This window comes from Onychostruthus taczanowskii, unplaced genomic scaffold, assembly GCF_017590055.1.
Source record: "Onychostruthus taczanowskii isolate IOZ18803 unplaced genomic scaffold, ASM1759005v1 scaffold29, whole genome shotgun sequence".
NCBI classification, from domain to species: Eukaryota; Metazoa; Chordata; class Aves; order Passeriformes; family Passeridae; genus Onychostruthus; species Onychostruthus taczanowskii.
The window spans coordinates 7,042,026-7,069,065 of record NW_024500239.1 but is presented as its reverse complement, the minus strand read 5'-3'; the positions used below and the strand labels follow the sequence as shown (position 1 = coordinate 7,069,065).

Genomic DNA, 27,040 nt, shown 5'->3' with positions numbered 1-27,040 from the left:
ATGGAGAGCGGCGCCGACGGGCGCCTGGACGCCGCCGCCTTCCTCGGGGCCTGGCGGCGCTTCGACGCCGACGGCAAGTGGGGACACGAGTGGGGGGCGCCGGCTGAGGGGTGCGTGGGTGCCGGGCCCGCTGGGTGCCCTGCGGGGGTCTGTCCGTGCAGGGGCGAGCGGGACCGCCAGGGTGGGTGCGGTGTGGGTGCCTGGGATGCCGCCCATGGGACCGATATTTCTGAGCTTTACACCCACGAGGTCCTGCCGGTGTTCTTGAGCCCCCCTCGTCCTCCTCACCATGAATATCATAGCTGTAAATCGCCCTTTCCACCCCAAATTTTTTGCCTTTTCATCATTTCCCCGTTTCATCTGCTGTTCTCTCTTTTCGTCCCAGTTTGGGACATTTTTTGTTTCTGAAAAGTTTTCTGTAAGAAAACTTCCAAAGGGAGCACCGCAGCTGTGCCCAGCCCTCACACAGAAGTGAACAGATGAAATTGAATAGAACATGGGGCTCCCCTGAGTGGGCAGGCAGGGCTGAGATCCTGACCCTGAAGCCTTGAGCTACCTGCACGGTTCCTGGAACTCAGGCAGTACCCTTGACCATTAATATATTTGCTCTTTTTTTAGACAATGGTTACATAGAAGGGAAGGAGCTTGACGATTTTTTTCATCATCTCCTGGAGAAACTGGGACCAGAAGTAAGTGACTGTGCCGCGTTAATTGCCCATCAGGTCCAAGTAAAAAAAGTTATGCTGAGAGATGGTTTGTGTTTGTTGTTCCCCGATTGCCGACTTCCTTAGCAGTTCCAAGGTAAAGAGCTTTTCTCTTGGCAACAGGGTGGCTTTTAAGCACGTACAACAAGTGCAGTCAGCTGAGCAGTTTGATCAGTTGTTTCCAGCCCCACAGCTGCTGGTCAGCGGCAGATCGCAGTTGGCACCAGCTGAAGGGGCTGGTTGGCAGTGTGGACAGAAAGTCATTTACTGTTGTTGAATAGAACCAAGTGAAAAAGCACGGGCATACAGCCTGGCTACCTGAGCGGGAGGGCAATGTTCATGGTTTATTTGTTCAAGCCTGTGCTGATTAATTTTGTTCATATGATAGGTTTCTTTCACAGGTCAATTTTTAACAAATATACTGTCATTAATTTTAAATGGTGCTTAGGAAGAAGGCTTATGTCTATATTGCCACAAATGGCTAAAAGCCAAATGAGCATCAATTCTGTTGCTTCTAAGATCCAGACCTGGCTCTACAGTGTTTTTGGGCTTCTCCCCTGGTTTCTTTTCCTGGTTTTGGCAGCATTTCTCCTCTCTCATTTTCTGCTTCTCCATACAAACAGAAGTTGCACTACAATTTACAGGGGCTGCTTTCCTTAGCTCCAGGTCTTACCTTGCCTATGAGTGTCACCATCAGTGAAGGAGAAATCCTGCCACTCAGGCCAGCACTCAGAAGTTTACAAAGGATATAGTAATATTTTCACTACACAGAGTCTGCCCAAATAGGGAAAGGAGAAAACATCTTTCAAATGGAAGGAGGAGGTATGCCAAAAAACAGAGTTGAAACAATTCCTTTAAGCAAAAATTAATTAACAAAGACAGAAAAGATAGCTGATCAAAGGCATAAATTCCTGAGCATCAAGTGTAAAATCAGAGTGGTACTTACAAGTCAATTAGTACTCTTAGATCTTTAGGGCTGCAATTAAAAAAAAATAGAAGCTGTGGGTAATTTTTTCAAGCATATTTTTATTTAATTTGCAAGTAAATTTGGATTGAAATATTGGCAGTTTCTGCAGAAATGTCTTTCAGAGCATGGATGGCTAGATGAAGAGATAGGCATGTAAAAAGGCTTCAAATGAATCAAAAAAGATTCAGCAATAAGAACATTTAGGGACATAGAAAAGCTGATTTAAAGAGAAATCAGAAATTTTGTGATTGTTTACCCAGGAACAAAAGATGAAATTGGGAGCTGCTGGTCTTGAGGTACTGAAACAGCAACACAAAGCATGCTCAAACAAACTCAGTGACAGCAAATATGAGATGTTGAAGAAGACACTTAAAATGAGGCTGCAGAACTCAGTGCTGCAGTGGGACCTCCAAGTGGGGCTCTCTGGAGTGAGGTGATGGTGATAAAATCTAGGGATAATCAGAGATCTCATTCTGAAGGCAGTTTCCTAAGGATTTGAGTCAAGAGAAACTCCAAGCCCCACTCTAGCCCATAGCTGCCCTTGTGTATCCCTCACATGAGGTCCTAGGACAGTGTCACACCAGCTAAGTAGAAAACCCTACAGTTTGTGTAGTCTTACTGTTGCCAGTGTGAACTCCACTACATTGTGTCATTTATCAGCACACAGAACTTGCAAAATGAGGATTTTCTAGCAATTAACTTCCTGCTTTAAGAAATCAATATTTTATTGCTTGTTAGAAGTCTCTGCTTGGATGACTCTAGCTTAACTCAGCACACTGATCCAGTTGCATCTCCTTTGCTTCTGCTAGCTAAGTTTTGCCATTAAAAGAGATAGTTTAACACAAATTGAATGGAGAAAGAACCAACTCACTCTCCTCCTATTAAATAGAACTAAATAGGCTAATTCTGAAGGACAGTGCTCACTAACTTTCAGAGTGCTCAGACAGGCTCTCAGTGCTTTTGGTTTTTTTTCCCTTAGTCTTCTTGCCTATTTTTGGCAGTGTTTCCACTCTGGTAATATTCGTGATAAAATTACATGGCAGGCTGCAGGCAAAGCAGGCTGTCTTTGTGGCAGAAACCCCAAGGGGAACTTTTGTCCTGGGAGGCTGAAAGCAGTCCTCTGCCCACTCCCTCGACTATGGGAGCCACTTGAGCACCAAGTTAAACAAAAGTCTTAACTACCTTTGTACAATGAGTTTGTCTAACAACATTGAGCCATTTTTTTCTTTTTTGCATGATTCATAATGTACAGGGTTGTGATTATGGCAGGAGGGGTAAAGGGTCCCCTCTGTATTGGTTTTACCATCCTACAGAAAGTGTCCTGTGTGATAAAAGGGTGAGCTGGGACTGAGCATCCGTCTGCTGTACTACTCATCTTGACCTTTACTCCTTTGGTTTCTTAATGTCTTAGTTTCCTTGCACGGTAAAAGGGGGAGACAGCAGAACACTGGCACAATTTACAGATGTGTCACAAGGATTAATTAGTGACTCTGTCTGAAGTGCTACACAAGTGATAAATAATGTTGTCAGCACTAGAAGTTGTCTCTGCTTGAATAGAGAACGGCTTCATAATTATATTTTTTCAGCCTGCATTCTATAAGCTGTTATTTTTCTTAATGACCACTGTGGTCCTTCAGCTCTGTTTTTCTTCCCAGTTACTCTGCAGCATCCCCAGCTGACACTAAATGCCAGGGGATGGGAGCAGCTGGGAAAACAAAGCAAAAATGAGCCTGTCGGGAAGCTGAGCGACACAGCTTTTCCTGACAACTCTGAGAGAGGAAAGAAACTTGAAATAGCATCCAGTGATGGAGGCCAATTCATTGTCTTTTATTGAACCATCAACAATTGTGGGGGGAAAGGGAAAACTTTGCAACAAAGGTAGACCTGTAGTAAACCAACCAAATCCCAGATGCTGCTTCCTGTCCCTTCTCAACCAGCAGTGGGTGATTGCTGAAGGCATTTGGACAATGCACCTAACAACACACTTTAACTTTTGTTGAGCCCCAAAGTGGTCAAGCAATTGGACTAGATGTTTGTTGTAGGTCCCTTCCAACTGGAATATTCTATTCTATTCTATTCTATTCTATTCTATTCTATTCTATTCTATTCCATTCCATTCCATTCCATTCCATTCCATCCCAGTCCTAAGAAAATCCCTTCAGTTTCCAGGTGTGTGTAATTCATTCTCATGCCAGCATTATATCTTCGAGCTGCTGGCACTGTTCACCTGTTTCTCTTATCACTGCTGTGATTTCTCTCTAACCATTTGAGCCTCCAGCTTCCAAGCTGCTACTGCATGCCTGCCATGAGCAGCCTGAGCTCTCTTCTGCTCTTTCATAAACCTCTTTCTTCTACATTATAGCAACTCTATACGTACATTTTCTAAAAGTTTTTATACTGAGCAAAAGCCCAGTGGAAAGGACAGTTACTTTCAGTGTCAAAGAAGTAATTTTATTAGAACAGGAACTATAGCTCCTGCAGATCTGTCTTATATTCCGGTACATCTTTCTTTCTGTATCAAGATCACTAAGGATCTTCCTTGCTTCCTCTTTTCTATGGCTTTAATGAAGCTCTATGTATATTCTCATAATAATTAGATAAGACTTTATAGAAAGGAATGGCTGTAAATTTTGGGGTTGGATTACTGAAAGTTTCCTTAGAACCAATGATATCTGGGCAGATATGGAGAGAAATGCACATTGACTTTGGGCTTTCTCAGAAATGTATTTCACTTTGCCTAAATTATGCTCAAATTTGATAGAAAACTTTCAGATAAAGGATGGTTGCCTTCACCTAACTGTAAGTGTATAGAAGACCACAACAATTGTTGAAGTATAGATTTGATTAGACAAGACAGGTATTAGTCTTGTTTAAATCTCTCCTGCCTGAAAACCACATGAATAGTTATGACTAGAAGGGACTGAAGTTAATCCTCTGGAGCTCACTCTTAGCAGCCATTAAGGATTTGTCTTTGGTTTTTTACTTCCAAAGAATATAAACACCCTCCAGCTGCCCTTGCACTTCACCCTTGCCTTGCACACTGCATTGTCTATCTAAATAATGTGTATAATTTAGCATAGCCAGGAATGCAACAGCTAGTCAAACAATGTTTTATGGCCAAAATATCAGTCAGCCTCAAAGCCATCCAAGACAGACTTCCACTGTGCTTTATCACCCCAAGAGACCTAAGGTCAATAGTGACCAGCAGGTGAATATCAAGAAGATCCCTAGCAGAAAGCAATCAGCTTTCATCCACATTCAGAATATCTCAGAATTCTAACCCCCAGGCAATCCTGGCTCTCTAAATATTAGGACAGAATTTTTTCCTGTCAGGGTGGAGAGGCCCTGGAACAGGTTGCCCAAAGAAGCTGTGGATGTCCCATCCCTGGAAGTGTTCAGGTTGGATGGAGCTTTGAGCAACCTGGTCTAGGGGAAGATGTTGGAACCAGATGATCTTTGAGGTTCCTTTCCACCCAAACCATTCTATCATTCTGATTATTGCCAAATAGAGTTCTTTCTTTAGGTGTGGCTTCCATCAGCCTTGATTACCCTGGCCAGCTCCTAATCCTGTTCCTCCACATTAAGGCATTGAAGTGCCTCGAGGTATTTCTTAATGCTTACCCAATATACCCATGGTAAAAATGACACAATATGTTTTCATCACCCAAATTCACATCAAACAACTTTCAGCCTAGCAGAGAGGACAGAACCTGTCCAAAACCTAACCGCAAAACCAGGATGGCACAGGGAAGACTGTGCAGTAGCCATTGTTGGATGCTGGTGTCTACTATGGAAAAGAAGCTTTCCCACATTTATGCTGATGAGAATTAGAAAAGAAACCAAAAACACGATGCAGGATGACAGGGTAAGTGCTCATCTATTGTCACATGCAGAAGTACAGTAAATCCTAACCAAAGTACAGGGCCAAATTCTCAAGTGATAGCACTGAAATTAAGTGAGAAAGATTGGCCCAAAGGAGAAATTGGCCCTGGAGATGTAGGGTGAAAACCCACAATTATGCAGGCCATCCAACCTACAGCTGCATGGGGGTAACAAAGTCATTAATGAGATTAGTTTTTACAATGAAGAAATATTTGGCCCAAAAATGAAAGGTTCTTCTTCTAAAGTCAAAGTGTACATTACTGATGTCTCTCTTTTGGTACTTGCTGGCCTCATATCTGTACTGTGTAGCTTTTGGCATGATAATAGTTGTTGATTTTCTTTTCCAACTCTCCTTCTTGGCAGACACAATTTATTTTCATAGATCTTGTAGGAACTCTATATCTGTGGGACCCTTGGCCTTTCTATCATATTTGGCTGAAGACACATGTTTGAGCCAGGATTTTCAGACAATTCTCTAGTTTTTTTTCAAGGAACAGGGTATAACGGTCACTTAAATGTAGTTTCATCTTTTTTTATACCCTAATCAATATAGCAGCTTGCTTCTAAAATCATGTCAAGAAGGAAAAATAAATCAGTTTATTACAGGAATTTCTTAACCAGCAGAAATTAAATGAGACATCCCATTTCATCAAGTAGGAAATGCTGTGCAGTGCTCCATACTTTCACTTTTTGCCCTCCAAACCAAATGACTCATAATTGTGTTTTCATCAAGGCAAAGTTCTGCCAAGCACATGAATCCCTTAAGGAACAAAAATTTAATTAGTCAGCGTGAGGCAAGGAGTGCAACAATATAAAAGGAATGGATTAACAAAGATTACAGCCAGGTTTCCAAACAATCATAACCAGCCATGACAAAGAAATAAAATGCTGCAGAAATTTAAAAAAAAATGTGATCATGCCCTTTCTGTGATGACAAACGCTATTAAAAACCAGATTACCTTTGTGTTGGTACAAATACTTCTAAAGGGTTTTCACAGCAGGGAAGATGGAGACTGGACATGGAAAGGAGAAAGCAGAAAGCAGAAAATTCATTTGCTATGGCCACTTGAAGCACAGAAGCTTTTCTCTGTTAAACTCTGTGGAAGAACACCTGTAGTAAGAAATTTGCTTGTTAACCCTGAAAAATATGTGAACAAAGCCACGGCAATATTTTAAACTGTGTTCTTTTATGAGAATAAAAAGCATCTGGCCTTCTCATGGTAAGTAGTACAGATTTCTTTCCTGACTGCAGTGAGAACATGCAGCAGCCCTTGGAAACCACACATCATCCACAAACTCAGGGAGGTGCATGCACCAGGGAAAACAAGGAATTACAAGAAAGGCTTCACTGTACAGAATGACTGGAAAGTATGTAACAGAATTCACTTAAGCCCTCACAAAAAGGAAAGCTTTGCAAACCTTTGAAACTGGTTAAGAATCTGTTGCTTGAGGCAGGCAACATATTTAAGACAGCATTTTCTGATAAAGATATGCTCAGCTACAGACTTTTACTTGCTGCAGAGCCATTTCCTCCTGATCCATCTTATGACACAAGAGACACATTTTTGTATGCTGCTCTTTGTTACACCATGATTTAACACAGCAGGCAGCCTCACTCATTCACTCACTCACTCTCTCACTCCTCACTCACTCTCTCCCCAGTGAAATGGGAGAGGTAATCAGAAAAGTAAAGTGAGAAAACTCATGGGTTGAGATAAAGATGTTTTAATAGGTAAAGCAAAACCCAAGGGCACAAGCCAAGGCAAAATGAAGAATTCATTCACCAATTCCCATGAGCAGGCAGCTGTACAGCCATGCCCAGGAAAGCAAAGTTCCATCATGCTGACTTCAGAAGACAAACACCACACTCCAAACATATTTTTTTTTTCTCCTTCTTCCTCCAGCTTTATATGCTGAGCCCCACACCATATGGTAAGGTATATCTTTTGGGTCAGTTGGGGTCAGCTGTCCTGGCTGTGTCCCCTTTCAACTTCTTGTGCAGCCCCAGCCTCCTTGCTGGTGGGGTGAGGTGAGACTTCAAATCATGTCCTCCCTTGCTTGGACAAGGGGAACAGATCAGGTAGATTATGGGGGTTTTCCAGCCTTTTAAATGTTTTTGGAATATAGAGCAAGAATATAGAAATATTCTATAGAAATAGAATATATAGGAATATAGAAAGGAATATAGAGCAAGCTACTTGTTTGCACCACCAGTAGGTCAATCTTGAAAACCAGGTCTCCCAACCTTAGTTTCTGTTTGGAATATCTTATTTGATCTATCAGGGCTTTTTCAGTCTTCTGGGATTTTTTTTGGTAAAGAGAAAGGTTCCTTTTGAAACCTAATGGTCATAACACAAGGTCTATTGTTCTTCGTGTAGAAATTTTTAATATTGGAATAATTTTGTCTTGAACGTGCATCTTGGGAAAGCCAGTTTGTGCTTTATTATTTTATTCTATGTGAGTAAAGGCTGGGTTTTGGTAGAACTATTACCAATTGTGTTTCATAAGTAGAATATTTGTGAAGATATAAAGATTGTCCAGGTTGAAAAATCTACTATAGTGTAACCCCTTGGACTAAAATCTTTCAGAGCTGTGTAAATATTGTAAATATTTCAGGCATTTACGTGATGTATCCCATAGTTAAAATCAGAATATAAAAAGAAGGAGGATGTCCTATTTTCATGCAGGTAACAGTGTCCCTGCCACAGACAGCTCAGTGAAGTGGTGGTTAATAGCTGACACCAGGTTGTGCAATAAACATTTTAACAAATGACTAGTTTGAAATGCACAGTACACATTTCAAATATCAGTTGTGATTATAATTTTGTAAATAATTCATCCTACTGGGCTTGAGGGAGGATCATTTCAGAGTACTTTGCAAGCCTATTGAAATTGGCAACTGATAGGCTTGCCTAACTCCTGGGAGGTGTCTCAAAGTGTCAAGATGCTGTCAGAAGGCAATTTAAATATCATGGGGCTGAGTTACCATGCCAAGGGGAAAGAAAACCAAGGTGTGTGTTTAGTGATGTGCTGTGCCCTCAATACCCGAGCCCACAGGACTTTCTGGACACCACCATGGGAAAGGAGGATCCTGCAGCCTTGCCCTGGGACCTACTCAGCCACTTCTTCTGGGACCTGCCACCTTGGGTGTATCCCAGTGGGATCGCTGCTTGATGTCTCATCCCCAGACTGGGAGCTGCCACCCTTGGTGTTACACACCAAGGATGCATCCCAAGGACTGCACTGTGTGGAGCTGTGCACTGTAAATTTGGGAAAGTCACTCATGGCCTTGTGTCGCAGTGATAAAAAAGGGAGTGTACAACGATGTCTCATCCCCAGACTGGGAGCTGCCACCCTTGGTGTTACACACCAAGGATGCACCCCAAGGACTGCACTGTGTGGAGCTGTGCACTGTGTAAATTTGGGAAAGTCACTCATGGTCTTGTGTCACAGTGATAAAAAAGGGAGTGTACAATGTATGGAGCTTCAATAGCAGCTGGAAAGAATGAAAAACTGGGTTAGAAGACCCAGGAAGGAATAGCTGCTATCCCACATCCACCTGGTTGTAGAGATTATAAAAACTTTGAAGGACTTTTATTCAGGGATTGGGAAGAAGGTAATTTATTGTCTTGTAAAATTTCTACAAAGGTATGCCACAATGCAGTGTGGGTTATCCTTCTCCCTTCCTTCCCTCCCTTCCCAGAGAGGGCCACCTCCCACATAATTGGAAGAGAAGCCAGAACCTGCTCACTGTGGGTGCTGAGGGTAACACAGGACTTAATTGCTTGGGAAAGATTAACTAGGTGAGCTTTCCAGCCCAGCCACTAAGCTCATATGACCAGAAGCCTTTTCACATGGTGGGGAAATTGTATTTTGTGTAGTCCAAACAGAGTGGTTCTGAACCTTATGGTTTCTGCTAAAGAAACCATGCCCGATGAAGCTAAACTTTTTACTTCACCTGTCACAGCGATGCCTGTCAAAACACGTAACCTGGCAAGTCTGGAGAACTCCTCACTATGTGTAAATCAATTGCAGGGTTGAGCAGATACAAAGAGAATGTCAATTCCTTGAAATTCTGTGCTTTTAACCCAGAAACACTGACAGGGCTTGGTGCCAGGTCTTAAATCAGCTGACAGGCAATAATAAGCAACAATCTAGCTCCACTGACACCTTTCAAGGCTGATGATCTAATGAACTGCAGAGATGTCATTTAAGGATAAGGATATCTTCCTGAAAAGCACAAGCTGAAAACAAGCAGGATGGAAAGTGCTGTAACACACTCTTGAGCAAAACCAAAGCCCAGTGATATAACAGGAACATCTGGGTAAAGAAACAGGTGTCACTGAAATATTTTTGGGCTCCCTAACACTGATCTTCAAACGGAAAGCTTAGTAGCTGCAAGGATACGCATAGGACTTATTTCCAACAATTCATCCACAATGGTGTATCTGTGGGTTTTTGAAGGTGTTATCCCCAACTGTAAGAATGCAATGATCTTGGTGATTATTTATGAGTGAGGAGAGATTTATTCCAGGAGAGTCTTCTGGTGCCCTCAGCAATTTTCATGCACTTGTTGTTTTCCCCATGGCAGAGCACCATCACAGAAGAAGAAGTTCAGAGGATGAAGGAGCAATTCATGTCTGTTTATGATGTCACCACAGATGGACGCTTGCAAATCCAGGAGGTATCTCTGCCCAACTCCAGCCCAAGATTTCTTTTATACAAGGATGGAGAACTAGAAGACTTTTTATAGGGTCTGTAGGAGTAGGAAAAGGGGTAATGGTTTTAAACTGAAAGGGGGTAGATTAAGACTAGATTAAGGAAGACTTTTTTTTAAATGAGGGTGGTGAAGTACTGGAAGGGGTTGCCCAGGGAGCTGGTTAATGCCCCATCCCTGGAAACATCAAAAGTCAGGTTGGATGGAGCTCTGAACAACCTGATCTAGTTGAAGATGTGTCTGGCCATTGCAGGGAAGTTGGATTGGATGGCCTTAAAAGTCCCTTCCAACCCAAACCATTCTTTGATTAAGACCTGTGGCAAACTTGGGAGATCTGGAAGATAGAACCTGGGTGCAGAGGAGGTGACCCACAGAGTATTACATTGGCCAGATCCTTTGGTCTGGAGTTTATTTCCAAGTTTATTTCCATGCCAAACCTGTATTTCACATATTGGATCAGTAGCTGCCCAAGTTTTTTCCTTTCTTTACTTTCATGGTGTGGGTTGGTTTTTTGTTGTGGGGATTTTTTAAAATGTTTTTCAATCCAGCTTGCAAATATGATGTTGCCGGATGATGAGAATTTCCTACTGCTTTTCCGACGGGAAACTCCCTTGGACAACAGCGTGGAATTCATGCGGGTCTGTATCTCCACACTGCCTCCTCCCCCTTGCACACCACCAGCTCCTTGAGCACCAACCCTTTTGTCCCCTGTAAAATGCAGCTTGGGAAATAGATGGGTATTGTGGAAGCAAAACATGTTCTGACCTGTTCAAGTAAAGAAGGTTTTACGTTATTTACACCAGCGAAACAGAGGTGTGGTATCTAGGACTGGACCAAGGGTACCCAGAGAACTCGCTACTTTTCACAAACACTCTCAGCCACCTATCAGTCATGCCACTACAGACAAAATGTCCCCACTCATCAGTTCACCCCTGCAGCTCCTCACCTGCAATGCAGTATAGACCAAGACAAAGAGCAGGTACATTTTAAGCCCCATTTTATCCTGAAACATTAGACTGTTAGGGCATGGAGAGGAAATGTCCATAAGTTGGGTCAATAAGCCCACAGAACTTCGCCCAATCTTCCTCTCATCTCTGCCTCTAAGTATCCCAACAGGGAATTTCAGTTTTTTCCAAAATCTTATGCAGATACTTTTATTTCACATACAAGCTAGGGGCTTCTACAGATCAAGGACCTGTTGTATATGGCCTTGACTCAGAGCAATAAAATAAGCTGCATGTACAAATTAGGTAAGAAATGCAAAACAGTTTCTTAGTATTTTCTTCCTTTTATAGACAGTGTGTCTGCATTAAACATGTGATAGCAGCATGTAGCATGTACAGCATCCAAGTGTGAGTAAGAGCTATTGTGTGAAAAGTTTATTTAATCTAAAATTAATTAAATGTTGGCTAATGCAACAACTTGCTCATTATGGAAGTTCTGCTTTGAATCGTTACAATCTATCACAGAGCAGATGAGTAACTGCCGTATTTATGTGCTCACATCAATCTATCCCCGTTCAGATCTGGCGCAGTTACGATGCTGACAGCAGTGGATTTATTTCAGCTGGTGAACTCAAAGTAAGTTATTCTAACAAATCTCTTCGGGCTTGACCTCACTGATGTCAATGGGAGCCCTTCCATCGGCTTTACCAATTTGCTGTCTTTTTGTGTGAGTGACAAATGGCATTTCTGGGTTGTTCCTAGGTAGTTTGAGGACTTGTGCCTTCTGGCATGGTGGAGGGAGGATGGTTTGCTCCTGCTTGCCACTAGCCTTGTGCCATGACCCCAGTTGTCTTGGTGACCTGAGGTATCCAGTGAGCCCCACAAGGCTTTGCACATGTGCTTCTCCCAGCTAAACAGAGCCAAAGCCATTGTGTTTTATTAAGGGAATTTCTTCACAATCTCTTCCTGAACTTGCAGGTTTTCTGAACACTGATTTCTCATTAAAGCTCAGGCTATTGAGGCAAGAGCCTGTTCAGAAACCATAATTCAAACACTTTGAGCCAGCAGTCAAAAAAGTCCATCCCTGCGCTGTACATCATGTGCTGAAGTCTCAGTGTGTGGCCTCAGCCTGTGTCCCAGCAAAGATGTTAGAGGAGGCATGAGTGTTTTACTGAATGCAAATATTTTTATTTGAGATCAATTAGCAAGTATTGCAGGACTTATGTTGTCTTTTGCTTATTTCATGAGTCTGTTAGGACTCGCTCCAGTATACCTATTCTGGGGAAATTTAGTTACTTTCTAATTTATTCAAAAAAACACCAAGTTTCAGCTAAAAAAATTTGAACTTTGTCAAACTGAAGACACTAGTACTAACCAGGAATGTGAAACTAGGTTTGTGTAACCTTGCTCAATTTGAATTTAATTTCCTACTGTTATTTCTTGAATTTCCACTAGAGAGTAAAATTTCTCTCTTTTCTTACTACAGGATTTCCTGCGAGATCTCTTTTTGCAGCATAACAAGATAGTTGCTGAGGTAAAGCTGGAAGAATATACTGATACTATGGTAAGAAAACATAGAATTAATGTTTTTTAGATCTGAGTACAGCCTAAAATCTCCTTTAGGGTCAAAGTCTGCAGGACCATGAAAGCCCTGCAAGGTGCTTAAAAGGTGTGTCAGAGATCCTTGGGGGTAGTTAGCATGCCCTGGTGCTAACAGTTTTTGGACTGGGAATCAGCTGTGAATGCATTTCAAATAGTTTTGCTGATAGTCAAAATATTTCCTCTGAGAAAAGAGCTCAACTTTATACCAAAGCAGGCTGAGCTCTAAACGCCTTTAAATACAGGTGAGGTGCATCCTTATTGAGGATATGTTCAGCCTCAGGCAGATCTCCAGCTCATTCACTTCCTCCTTCCCACTCTTCCTCCTAGCAAATCCTTTTACTCCCAAGACATGCAGGTATCTGGCTTTTCTGCTCTCAAAGCCCAGCAAGCCTTGCTGGCTCCCTGCTGCTTCCCTGAAAGACTGAGAGGTTGAAAGTTTCAATTCTCCACCTGGCTTATCACAATATAGCTTTTATACTGCAATCAACAACATAGTATTTGGTGTGGGTTTAGCATCAGTCACCTGGATTTCAGAGCAACTTATTATATCTAAACATCTAAAAACAAGAAGGGAAAAAAAATCTACTTTCTGGATGTCATTTTCAAGGGTATAATTTGAATTCCACTAGCAGACATCTATCACTGTAATTTTCTAAATGTCTTTCAGATGGGACTGCGTTGTTTCTTGACACAAAATCTGTGTTTGTACCTAAAAACCAGCTTGGTATGCAAGCAAACAAGGAGCTGCCTACATATTTTGCAATAACATGTTATGTATGTGTGATGTCTGTGTGCCCAGAAATGTGACCCTTTAGAGCAATGTGAGAAACTGTACTGTTATGGAAGAGTGTATATTTTGTTTTTCATATTTATAAGACAGTGAAGAGAGAGGAATGCCAGCTGCAGAAATTATTTTCCAACTGGCAGAGTTTGAAAGCAAAAAAAGCCCAGAAGTTACAGCTAAGACAAAAATATTTCTGGGAGCATTTGCTGGTAGCAAATATCTTTCATTCTGCTCCATTAAGATTTCCATCCCTGGTGCTTAATCTCTGATCAGGTGCTGGGGAATAGGTGATCTGAAGCTTGTAGACAATGGGTGGTTCATTTGCTCCAGCTAATTTCTCTTCCCTCTAATTTCCCAAGAAAGATCTGTGATTCTGCTGCCCCAATGCAGCTAGGTATCAATGCAGCCCAGGGCTGAGAGCCAGGAGATCTGGTTTCTATTCCCATGGTTTCTTGTAGAAGGGCTTTGTATCTCCAGACAGGCAGTTTAATCTCTATGTTGGAAGATGAGATTTGATATGGGAAAAGGGATGCTTTGTATATCTAGGGAAATTTATGATCTGAAATGCAAATTTGGCTCCTGAGGACAAAGGGTTGCCAAGCTGCAATGCCAAAAGACTCAGGGATGTTAATGGTTATTGGGAAATAAGAATATGGCAGATGATTAATTTTCACCTTGCAGTTCTTTTCTCTACTGAATATCAAGGATGTTTATAAACACATCTGGTCTCAAAAACTAAGGCAAGGTTTGACATTATCACTGCCATAATCTTATCCTGGAATAAAATAGAGGATGTGAATTCTGTATATAACAGCAAATTATCCACATGGGCAGTATCCTATAGCATCAGATGCACTCCACAAATGATTGCATAGGACGTTATCCGAAGTATCTATCTGAAGGCAAAATTCCAAGGAGGGAAGAAAGATTCAGCCTTGCATTTGCAGGGCTGGATTAAAGAGGGAAAAGTGACTCAAAGGTTTGATGTCAAGGCCCAGAGTAATGGCAACCCTTTACTTGAAGAAGAAGTGCCCTTCACTTCTTCTCTCTCCTTTCCCACATGGAGTGAGGAGCTGCTGGAGTGCAGAGTCCCACTGCCACTGGACTCTGCCACCATCACCACTGTTTGGGACAAATGGGTCAGTGGCCCATCCATTTTTTCCATGACTCTGTTATAACTTTGACAACCAGCAGCAGTGATTCCTTTTCTGCAGATTGGACATACTTACATTTCTCTCTCCTATTGCTTTGCTCCCACCCTTTTATATTTTTAGAGCACAAAGTCCTTGGGAGCAGGACCTGTTTCTACTTCACACAGCTATAGGGTCTCACAGGATAGCCCATCTATTCAGCTCAGGGCTTTCAAGGGCCAATGTAATTATTTTTCAGTTGAAATAAGCTGTGTCTCAAGGAGCTGTAAACCCATCTGTCTCCACAGGAATATACAGATTTCTGCCCTTTTTTCTGTACATGCACAGCTGCCTGCACACATCTTAAGCAGCTACTGGTATACTGAGTGGACCCTAGGGCCTTCTGGAGGTAGAGATAAAGGGGAAAAGGCAAAAATTGTAATTTAAAAGAAGCTAGCCCAGGCTTGAGGAAAAAAATTAAGGCAGCATTTTATGTTTCTGTGCTGGGTGTTTGCAGTTTGTGAGCAGATATCAACCAACCAGGGCATGTTAAATTCTTGCCCTTTGTGCTGTTATGAATGGTCTCATACGACATTAAAAAATGCTGGGAAGAGGGAGAGAGTATTTCATTTGGAAGAGATTGGTCATCTCTGGAAAGGAACATCATTTTATCAGGTTGCTTAGCAGCCACTTCTTAAGAGGCTATTCTGTTTCCTTATGACCTTGACATCCTTTCTTCAGAGAACACTGGTATAGATCAGGGATTTGATGAACAAGTGATGAACTCCTATAAAGACAACAGGTAGTGAACACACTGGCATTGCACAAACTCTGTGAGTCTGCTAAATCAAATCTTAAAAAGCACTAAATCCACTGGGGAAAATCACAGAAGAGCACTGCAGTTCTCAAGACTCTTCATGGGCGAATTGAAGTGGCAATGCTGTGGTAAGGAAGCCCCTTTGTAGGCACTGTTGTTTTTTTTTCTATGCCTACATAGATACATATTTGTATTAATAATAATGAATTTAGTGTGTATTAATAATTATTTACATGCACCCCCTTGCAGTTCTTAGTATTTGAAAACAATCTGTAGGTTTGTTGCCTTCCCACAGGCTGTTGGCAGGGAGCAAGTAGCTTGGAGGTTAATGTGAAGCCTGGTATTGTTCTGAACTTCCTGAGAAGAGACCCCAAGGGTCCTGCAGTGTGTACTTTGGGAGACAGAGTGAGCATAGCTGAAAATGGATGGAGGGTTTAAATAGCATGGTGAGAATTTTCTGCCTTCCTGAATTAGCACAAGCTGGAGAGATGAAGACTGCCCCCCTTGATACTTCATGGTGAGGATACTGTGGATGATGACAGTAGAACAACATTTTCAGTCCCTCCCACCTCCCCTCAGACCCCAAGATCAAGCTGTTAGTAGGTTTCTGGGTCCTGATGAAGTTTCAGCTCAGAAATACCTGTCTCACATATGCATTTGACAACAATTTTTAAGAGTGACAGGTTCCATTACCTGTGTATGCACTTAAGCAGAATATTGTAAATGCCAGGGTATGAACTAGATTTAAGATATGGTTTCTGATAGTCTGTAGATTCCCAGATAGCAGGATGCTACTTCTAGTTTGTAATGCAAATGTCTACAAGCTGCATGCAAGACAAGCTCATTTTTGAGTCAAATTTCAGCAATTTAAGTTGTTTATTTTGCTGAAGCAGTCACACATGCAACACTGACATTTACTTTTTTAATTGACTTATGTTGATTATGTCAGATGGAGCAAAAAAATTCCTTTAAACTGAGCATTATTATATCTCAGTAAAATGCAAAGGACAGTTCTTATCCAGCCAACATGCCATCTTTGCCCATCACAGGTTAATATTCTAGAGAGGCAGTGATGTAAATGCAGTGACTAATAACAAGTACTGGTCATGAATTACAGCATTTGAAAGCTTGTGGATGATGATGATGAGGATGAAATCTTAACCCCGGAGAAGTCAGAATAGATATTTTCCCCAGCTGTAATGACACCAGGGTTTTGCTGGGCTTATTTGCCAAGATTCTCCTGGGCACTGAGCTATGTGCCCCAAGTGCAGAAGCCTGCAGCTGAGGGCTCCTCATCTTCTCAGTGCAAAGTGGAAAAGGTTGTCTTCTCCCTGAGGATGATCTGTGTCCATGAGTATGCACTGTGGACTACCTTTATTGTGCATTGGGGGGATTTCCAGTGCTTTTGTGGCTGCTGCCTGTCCCCTCTGCAAGGATAGTGCCAGAGTTTCACTGTGGTCAGTTGTATGGCTGTGCAAGTCTGTCTGTGTTCAGTGCTGATGCCAATGTACTCACGTGAGAAAATAAAAGCCAAATTCAGGTGATTTAGACTCTTAACATCTTACTAGTCAAGGCAGCATATCTTTGTTAACAAAGTCTCCTGTGATCACTAAACAAAAGGTGTAATAATGGAAAGACAAATATTTACTGTATTGAAAAAAAGCCTAAACAGAATTTGTTATCTTTGTCAACACACCAAGCAAACTTCCCAAAGCTCTAGAAATACCATAGGAGTAGAGTGTAGCCTACAAGACTGGTTCCCAAAGTGCAGTCTATGGTCATCCCTTCTCCTCCTGGTAGTGGTCCATGCTGGCTTCTCTCCCAGGTGACTGAAAGGACCCACACAGCTGATGAACACAAATCTGCCTCCTGTGTCCCTTCTCAATTTAATGCCAGGGTGCTGTCATCTCCAGCACCACACTTGCTGTGGCATAAGCCAAGGGAGGCAGAAAATACAATTTAATCTCAAACTTCATTTCTGAAGATCAAAACCAACAGAAGTCAGGAGCCTGCAGGCTTCTGAACACCTTAACAGATAATGCCTTGATCTCTTAGGAATCAAATCACTCTTAGAAATCCTGTGCTAAAGAACTTGTTTATGTGACACAGGCAGTCTGGCTGGGCAGGACGCTGAGCTTTTGTCCTGAGGGTAACTTGCTGGCCACTGGGCTCTCCTGTCACTCTGCACATGCCTTTGTGATCCCATCCTTCCCTAAAGAAAGAGGCCATAGGCAGTCCTGCAGCTTGGGCTGATGCCTGTCTTTATACAGTCTCAATAACCTCTGTACTCCCTGGCTAACTTTTGTTTCAGCTGTTGGGCATAGGTGCCCGTGATATAGACATTAAAATATATTTGTGAGAGTAGGAGCTCAAGTAAAACTGACTCTCTTAGTGTCCCACTTAATTACACACAAAGAGACCCAGAGAAGGTATGAAAGCAGGTTTTATTGAGTCTGCTGATCACAGAACTATTTATTTTGGTTGTTTACTTCTTTCCTTATCTCTGTCATGGAAAATAATTCAGATTTATATTGCTCTTCAAAGAATGTGTGTGTTTGTCGCATTGTGGTGCTTCAGTGGCCTTTAGAACACTGGACTGAGAAAGCAGAAGTATCTCTTTTGCTGAATTAAAAGCTGATGGCAGTTTTAATTTTGCACTTTTAAAAAATGGAGATGTAACAACTTTTATTTGCAAACCAAGCTCTTACATATTCTCTGTCTGTCTCAGAGTGCTTCAGAGTACTTTCAAACAAACAGGGTGTGCCCTTGCTGCACTGCCATTAAAATGTCAGTGAATTAATTTGTGCAAACACTTTAAAACATGGGGTAGTTTGACAGTAATGGAAATGCATCATTTTATAAAGCATACTGCTAGATGCAACAGAGCCTTTAGTAAATTTGAGTGCTATTTAAACATGCGAGACCTTGTCCTAAACCACATTGAGATGTTTCATATCAACCTGGCAGTGTAAATATACCTTTCATGAGAGTAAACTGAAAATCCATCAAATTTAATATATCAAGATGATGTGTGAAGGCAAAAGTTTAAATTAGAAACAACTTCATAACCATTTCAATTATCTCCTTCTCCCATTATGTATGCTTTGTCATATGGGTACACAAAGAATGACCCTCTGTCATTCTTTGTGTACTCAGGCACAGAATTAGCAGATCAGATCAAACACTCACATGCTTGAAACTTGAAATTTCGATTAAAAAACATTTCCCCAGGCTGTTCCCCGAGTAATGCAGCACGCGACTGCCATGTAGTGGGTATGCATGAGCTCCACTTGTCCCAATAACAGGATTAGGTCTATCTTATTAGCTGTGGTACCTGAACTAATTCAGTGAACACCAGCCCTTCTTCCCTCCATGTTTTCCATATTTCATGTGTTAGTCACTGGGCAAGAATTAGCTTGGCGTAGTTCTTCCAGCCAGACTTTTTTTCTTTCTGTCGACTGGTATGGATGATCAAAATATTGCTTGTGTTTGATAATTGTATTCAGGGCAGTTGTGGCAGAAAAAGGCCAAACAGATAGAAAACACAAAGGTTCTCTCTTACAGAGCTGAGTGAAGGAGGTCAGGGAGGGGAGCTGGTTAGCTGTTAGTAGATGTGGTCATTCACTGAAATTTCAATATCAAGCTGAAAGATAGGGTGCAGGAGAAGAATGTTTCCTTTCATTAAGAAATCCACCAAGGAGTTTGTTACCTCTCTATTAAATGTGTTTTTCTGAATCTGTACTGCTGCAGGAATATTGTAAAGGGCTCAGAAATTGGTAGGATTGAAAACCATGTGCTCACAAAATTGATAATGAAGCAGAAAGCCTTTCTCATCTAAACCACCATCTCTCATCTAGTCTGTTTCATTAAGAGTGCACAAAATTCTCCCTCGTTATTTGCGACTTCTGAAACCATGAAAATATGATGCACCCACAAAGTAGAGCAGTTGCAGGGCAGGTGGGATACATGAAGTCCCAAGGCAAGGACAGCAATGCTGGGATTCTTATGTATTTATGCCCTGGAAAAGAACATGAGGCTGAAGATGTTTCACTGGAAAAGAATCATGAGACTTGCACCAGGCAAGCCTATGTGAAATGAGAATTGTGCCCCAAGTCTGGCTCTTGGACAGAAAACCTCCAGTTCTGTTATGGTCCCATAAGCTCATATGGAGATTAGGACATGGTGATCACAGAGTTGAACTTCTCCCTGAAAAACTCAGTGTTTGCTTTTCTGAGGCATCACAGAGAGAAAAAACACATCTGAATTTGAAGTCTAGGCTGAAGCACTGAATTTTAGTCTCAAGACAGTAATTCTGAAATGCAGCAGAAATGGGAGAAAATAGAACACACTTTGAGGAGCTCAGAAACGTGGAGAATCCAAGTGAAGTACTAAGACTACTAAAGGCAGTATGTTTTAGTGTGTTTTGCTAAAGATACTGTATTTTTATATGAACCAAAGACCAGTGCCTTCAGCCAGAGCTGCCCTGACCTGGCAGAAGAGTTCCTGAAATCTGGGCCCTGTGTTTCCCGCCAAAAAATGTCCTTTCCCAGCAAATGCTGTTCTGTCTCACCCCCCCAGCTGCACTGCTTTGTGGTGACCTACAGACCATGTAGGTAACTAATGCTCCTTGGTGGCCTAAATCAAAGGATTTAGAGTGGCATTTTCGAAAGCACTGAAGTTACTGTAGAGCCCTCGTGGAATACCATAAGGACTATGGTATTCCCACCACCCACATGCTGGTACTTTCTCTAGCCAGCTACATAGGGGTTGTCTCCATAAGCTTCCTTTAGGCAGCATATTTTACAGCAATGATGTAAGCTGGATGTAGCAATGTCACCAGTGGTGGAGAGTATGCCATAGCAAAGTAGAAGGGGTATTTCTCCTCAAAGAACAGACAAAATCAGGTTAGGCATTGTTGTTCCATTTGGAGAGAGGCTTTTAAAATGTTATCTGGGCTTACTTGTTTCTAGAAAGAATATTAATCATTTTCTATGACCTGCAGAATAACTCCTTTATCAGCTAAGACTTGAAGGCTCGGGTTTATCTCTCTGATGGCAGTGGGAGGCTGTCATTGCAAGGACATTTCTCCCCTTGGTGGCACCAGCAAAGGGAGCTTCTGCTCCCATCCCTTCCTCTAGCCGTGTCCTACTGCTGCTCCAGCAGAGACCAGGGAAAAGTTCCATATTGCTGTGAGAGATCTAATGGGGCAGGAAGCAGCATGCAAGAAATTAGATCAGCTGGAAGGGAACAACTTGGACTGATGCAACCAGGGGGATGTCCTCAGGATGGCCTGGCAGCTTTATTTGTCTCCCCAGTTCTAGAGTTCAGAAGTCTTTCCTCTGTCGTTTAGTGGCTCTGCACAGAGCATATGTTTGGCAGAGGGCAGTTAAATGGAAAAATAGCTTTCTTTGTGCCACTGAACACCCACATGGTTCCAAATTGTGATGCCATTTTTCCAAATATCTCAATATGGGCCTTCAATCATTCGTAGGACTTTCATGCTCTCTTTCAATGGGAGGAAAAGTGAGCCCATACCAATGCCTCATCAAAAATTCCACTCAAATCTCACAAGTGTGAAATACTCAGAATAATTAATGGTACAGAGTCTGTTGCAGAATCTCAGTCTAAATGTGCTACAGTAAAGGGTTACTATGGACTTGCTTCCTTGTTCCCCTTGAGCAATGGGCAGGGAAGAGGCAGCACTGACAAAACAGGCAAAATCTCCCTGAGAAATGGCAGCTCTCCAGATGCTACTTTTTCTCACGTGATTATTAGGCTCTGCCCTGGCTCCACTGCTGAGAAGTGCTCAGGACATGCTGCTGGCTCCCATGTGTTCAGGCTATGTCATAGGGGATAATCCCGTCCATCTGAGCTGTGTCAGATGGGGCTGGTTCAGGCCTTCCTCACCAGCTGTGCAGTGCACAAAAGATCTGTAGTGAACCAATTACTCTGCACAGCCAGTAAACAAGCAAATGTGATCTATTAAGGTAAGATTAATGCATATTCCTTAGCTGAGCATTTGACAAAGAAAGATAATATGTCATAGTAAAATGTTCATGTTCCCTCCACACACAATGTGGATTTTTTTATTTTTTTCTAGAACTTTGAGCCATGAGATATTCAGGTTTGCAACTCATTAAACATCCCCCCCACCCCCTTCTTTGTAACAGTCCATTTTTTGTGCCTTGAAGAGAAATGGAGAACCAAAAACCGAAAATAAATTGGTTTTTTTTCTGTGATGGCTCATCAAAATTATGCTATTCAGTAAAAGAAAAGAATAAGTTTTGAAATCACATTTAACCTCTTGATGTTGGTAGCCTGAACCTTCTTCCGAGTCTTAGTCCATTCTAGCAGCAGGCCTTGAGCCAAGCAAACCCCACAGCTGTAGTGGTGTAAAATCCTGACCTGAGTGGTGATTAGAAGGTGGCATTTGCACCTCAGCCTCTCAGAAGCCACAGCAGCAGTCAAAGGTAAGGATGGAGTCCAGGTGGAAGTGTTTAGAAATTTCTCCCTTTTTCTGGCTTTCTTTTTTTTTTTTTCAGGACCAGGGCAATGTCAGTATTTAGTTTCTGAATGTCTTTCCTGCAGACTTGCTTTATCCCCATGTAAGGTGGGAAGGGAGAGGTACTGCTATTTGATTGATTTGGGTTGCTGCTGTCAGAAAGCTGGCTGGTTTTGCTATTCCCTTGTGCCACCCTTGCACTTGGTGCTAACACAGGATGCCATGCTTCCCAGGGTCTGGGCAAGCACCCTGAGCAAGCAGAGGGAAGGGCACAGGGCAGAGAAAAATATATATTGCCCTTTTTTATATATGTGTGTGTGTTCTACTTATGGCCCATGTGCTTTATCTCTGTCTTCTTGATTTATAGATGAAAATCTTTGACAAAAACAAAGATGGAAGACTGGACCTGAATGACCTGGCAAGGTAGGATTTAATAATGTTGATGGGGTGCTTCAGCTCACAATGGTCAATCCATGCAAGGTGATCCTCTCCCTCTAGGCATGTGCAGTTGAATTCTACCAGCTTTTGAATTAGATCTGCTCTGATCCCACCTCTCCAACGCATGATCCCCATTGCAATAATCTGAGAATCTAGAGCCAGGGATAGGAGCAATGCCAGGGTATGTCTGTACAACATCAATGTGCTCTGGCATAATCGGAGGTGCTTCCCAGGAGGTGGCAAAAAAACCCATGGCTCTGTTTCTCCAAAAGAAGGATGACAATCCTTTCAACAGGGTTACAGACATGCATTTATTTTTCATCATTATGTGCAGCAGAAATTGCAAAGAATTTATACTGCATTTTGAATAATGAAAATGCCACCACAAAAGTGTGTGGCAGTGGCAGTAGGAAAGGATTTGGAGTGCCATAGTGAGATGCTTGTGAATAAAGCTGGGGACTCAGTCATGGGCCTCTGTCTCCTTTCTGTCCCTGATTCCTCAGAGGCTTTTAGATTATTTTCACTGCCTAGAGATAGAGAGCATGCCTCTCTCTGTACAACTATGTGCATTGGTTAGATAGGACTTTAAATTTGCAGATACAATCTTAGAGGGCCAGTTTAGAGGGTGAGGGGACAGAGGTCTGGTTTGCCACTGTAACTCTCTGCTTGGAATCCTGACAAATGCCAGCACAAATAACTGCAGTGCATGCAGCAGTTCCCTTTGACTATGAATATAGGAGGAGAATCTGGGGCAGGATGGAGGATATCTAAAGGGGGTTGTTGTTACAATTTTCTCTTAAATACAGTTCCCTTTTGGGAACCAGGCCATCTGAGGCTCTCCTCCAATCTGAAAACATTTCTCAGACTCCAAATCCCTCCATGGGCAGACACAGCTCATCATGCCCTGTGCCATGGGCTCTAAAAACTTTGGGGTTAGCAGAGCAGTTGAAGAGAGAAAAGGTTTTATTAGTGCTTTACAGGGTTTAGGAGATGAAAAGAGAGAAATTCTGCCAGTCTTGATGCACAGGCCAGCATTACTTTGTCTTTTACTTTTACAACCACCAAATCCTCCCTCCAAGAGAGAGCCATAAATCACTTTCTTTAATGCAGCACAGCAGCCCAGTTACAAGGAATGATTGTCTGATAACACTTGCTTCAGAAGCTGACACCCTCTGTTGTGCAGGACCACCAGAAATGCTCCGGGAGAAGCAATGGTGCTAATAGGCATGTCTGTGATGAACCAAAGGGCACTCTCTGTGCCCAATCAGACAGGGAGGAAGGCATGTGTTCCCACAACAGCCCTCTGTAAATAACCCCACAGGCAATTTTCTCTTTTATAGGCCTTTAATCTAACATCCCTTTGCTTTGCAAACAAGGAGAGCTCAGAATAGGTCATGTGCAGATGATAAAGCAAAAAGATCATAATTAAAATCTTTCCATTCAGGATTCTGGCACTCCAGGAAAATTTCCTTCTACAGTTCAAGATGGATGTAAGTAGCACTAATTTTTGATACATTCATCCTGTCTCCAGCTAAGATGACCTGGGCCCAAACTTGAAATTTTTGCTTTAATTTTTCTTTGTTTGTCCTCTCTGTATGCAGGCTTGCAGCACAGAAGAAAGGAGAAGAGATTTTGAGAAGATCTTTTCACACTATGACGTTGTGAGTCCCATGAGTCAGTTCATTCCCTTGCTGTTTGTAAATGACAGAGTTAGCATGCGCTGCTGAGACTTCTTCCTCCTGCTGGGTGCTGCTGGAGTCACTGAGGACCAGCAGTTGTGCCCAAGCCCATGGCTCATGAGCCCAGATGCCAGACTGGGAGGGGTAAGGTAGGGACAGAGAGGAGCTATGCTCAGAGATCTTGTGTCAAGGACCCATTTTGACTTTCTCCATTGCTGTGGCCATTGCTGCTGCATTAGCAGTTTCCCTGCAGGAGATGCAAGGGAAGAAGAGGAAGGTGGTGGCTTTAGCGCTCACAGTCTCTGGCAATTCAGGACCTGCATCACCATCGTGTTGAAAAATAAACCCCCTTCCCATATGAAATCCATGGTTGTTTAGGGAGTCTGGCTCAGGACAGATGTAACCATTTAACTGCGTGTTAGACATCAGCAATTCAGTCCTGCTTCTGGCAGTCAGAACTCCCTCAGGATGGTGGGAGACATTTCTCCCACTTGGTGGGAAGAGATGGTTTGGGAAAAACAATGGGATCTTAGACATTAGGTATTGGGAAGAAATTTTTTACTGTGAGGGTCTTGAAGTGCTGAAACAGGTTAGCCCAGAGAAGCTGTGGATTACCCAACCCTGGAAGTGTTCAAGGCCAGGTTGGATGGGGCTTTGAGCAACCTGGGCTAGTAGAAGGTGTCCCTGGCCATGGTGGAATGGTTGAAATTGGATGATCTTTAATGTTCCTTCTAACCCAAACCGTTTCATGATTCTGTGAACTTTATGCTAGAAAGCTTGGTGACAAGGTATTGGTACTCACCAGTAAACACTGTAGTGGTTTTGACTCACTGGGGAGTTTTGATGTCTATTCCTTCTTTCAGAGTAAAACAGGAGCGCTTGAAGGCCCAGAAGTGGATGGATTTGTCAAAGACATGATGGAACTGGTCAAGGTATCTTCATGGCTCTGTTTGTTAATACTCTGTATTTCTTAAAGATCAGTGCTTTTGAAGAGGCTATGTTCACAGAGACAGTAGTAAGAACATAGAGAAAAATTTTAGTTTGATCATCAGCAGAAGGCAATGTCACCATCTCACTATGTATACTGTAAAGCATTTCACCATGTCACAGAAATTCTGCCTCACAAATTAATACAGCTTCCCACGGGAACTCTGTTTTTAAAAGGTCCATTCTAGTTCATACTTTGAATTAGGCAGGCATTACAACATGACATGATATGGATGGGTCATCACAATTTCTTTCTTCTGTTTTCCTTGTGAATGTGGTTCTCACCAGAATGACCTCATGGTTCATAAGTTCATCTCAGGGCTACAACTGAAAATTGCTTGAGGTCTGTCTGCAGTCAAGAATACCATACCCAGTGTGTCTCTTCAGCTCCTGATGGACAGAAGAGTCTGTCTTCATTGGATTATCTCAAGTTTCCAGATGCAGTCCAAGATAGAGCTTTTGACCCAAATAGAATCTGATCTTTAGCTTCCTCTGAGCCTGAACTGTTGCATTTCCACACAGTGTGGGATATCTGTGCTGCCATGTCTATTCAGGAGAGAGCAGAGAATGGCAGCTCTGTGCTGATGGCTGTGTGTGTGTGTTCTGGCCATGCAGTGTGCAGGGAAGGGTGTGGGGATAGGCAGGATGCTGGATTTGTGTGGCTATGTGTGAGTGTGTGTAAAGAAGGAAAATTTGTACTTTACCTAAGGGCCTTCATCAGCATTGCCCTTGGACACCACAATCTGTGCATGTGAATTTGATCCCCTCCTGAGAATGTGGGAAGCAGAGCAAGCAGTACAGCATTAGGAGCATACAGACACTGTGTAGCCTGTAAAATGTGTCTTCAACATGGACTTGATCGACAAAAGGTATTTTTTCATTGCTGACTAGCCTGTAAAAGGCTAACAGTAAGCTGACAGTAATGTCACATTAGTCCTTACACAGCAGGTTTGAGAGAGGAAACCAGATGAAAGCACAGGTCTGGGAGAGCAGGGATCTGCATTGCACAACTTTCTGAAGTTTTCTTTTACATGGATCAGATACTGATGGCCTTGGCTGAGCACAAAAGTCATGGTGTATTTCCATACAGTCGCTTACAGTTCCATGCACCTTCTGCTTTTTCAGGGCACCCTTTCCCCATCTTCTCTTCACTTCCCCATGACATATGAGATATGGGGCCTTTTGGTCACTCTTCCTTGGGTGAATTTCCCAGTTGCTGCATGGTGGGCTGCTTTACTATCTGGGGAAATCCAGAGTAATTTTCTCTCTCAGCATCCTTTTTCTCTTTGCCTGCAGCCCAGCATTAGTGGGGTAGACCTGGACAAGTTCCGCCAGATCCTGCTCAACCACTGCGATGTGAACAAGGATGGGAAAATTCAGAAATCTGAACTAGCTTTGTGTCTCGGGCTGAAAATTAACCCATAGCTGGGAAAGTACTTGTGGTTGTGTTTCCCTTTAAAGATTTGCCTGCTGCTCCTTGTAGAAGTGTGTTCTGTGCTGCTGTGGGAGTGGTGGGGAGCTGAGGCACCATGCTGCCAGGCTGGAGAGTGGGATTTGCACGGCGGCCTCCTCATTCCACCAACTCCTTTGTGATGTTCGCTTGCTTCTGCCTCTTGTGGGTCCCCTTAGCAATGTCTGCCCATCAGCAGATGAGCTACTCAGAGGACAGCTTGCTGTTCTTCTGGCCTCATGAAATACTGCTCTGTCCATTCTCCTAGGATAGGAAAAAGCATCTCCTCAAAAACATCCCCTCAGTGCTTTCAGAGTGCAGCTACTAGGTGTTTCTGATGGTCACTTTATATGTGGAAGTCAATACTTTGATGAACATTGTGCCTTGTGCATTTAAAATATTGGATGGATGACAGTGTATTTGTGCAGAAATAAAAT

The 27,040-nt window shown here is 42.6% G+C and overlaps 1 protein-coding gene across 1 annotated transcript; it reads left to right on the top strand.

Moving 5' to 3' along the window:
* On the top strand, positions 1-26,672 carry SCGN (secretagogin, EF-hand calcium binding protein). Its single transcript, XM_041408124.1, has 11 exons — positions 1-73; positions 619-689; positions 10,145-10,237; positions 10,819-10,908; positions 11,794-11,850; positions 12,701-12,778; positions 22,417-22,472; positions 23,932-23,977; positions 24,089-24,148; positions 25,030-25,098; positions 26,450-26,672. Exons 1-11 carry the CDS (start codon positions 1-3, stop codon positions 26,576-26,578), a joined length of 822 nt encoding a protein of 273 aa, XP_041264058.1. The 3' UTR covers positions 26,579-26,672.
* Positions 26,673-27,040: the final 368 nt, after the last annotated feature.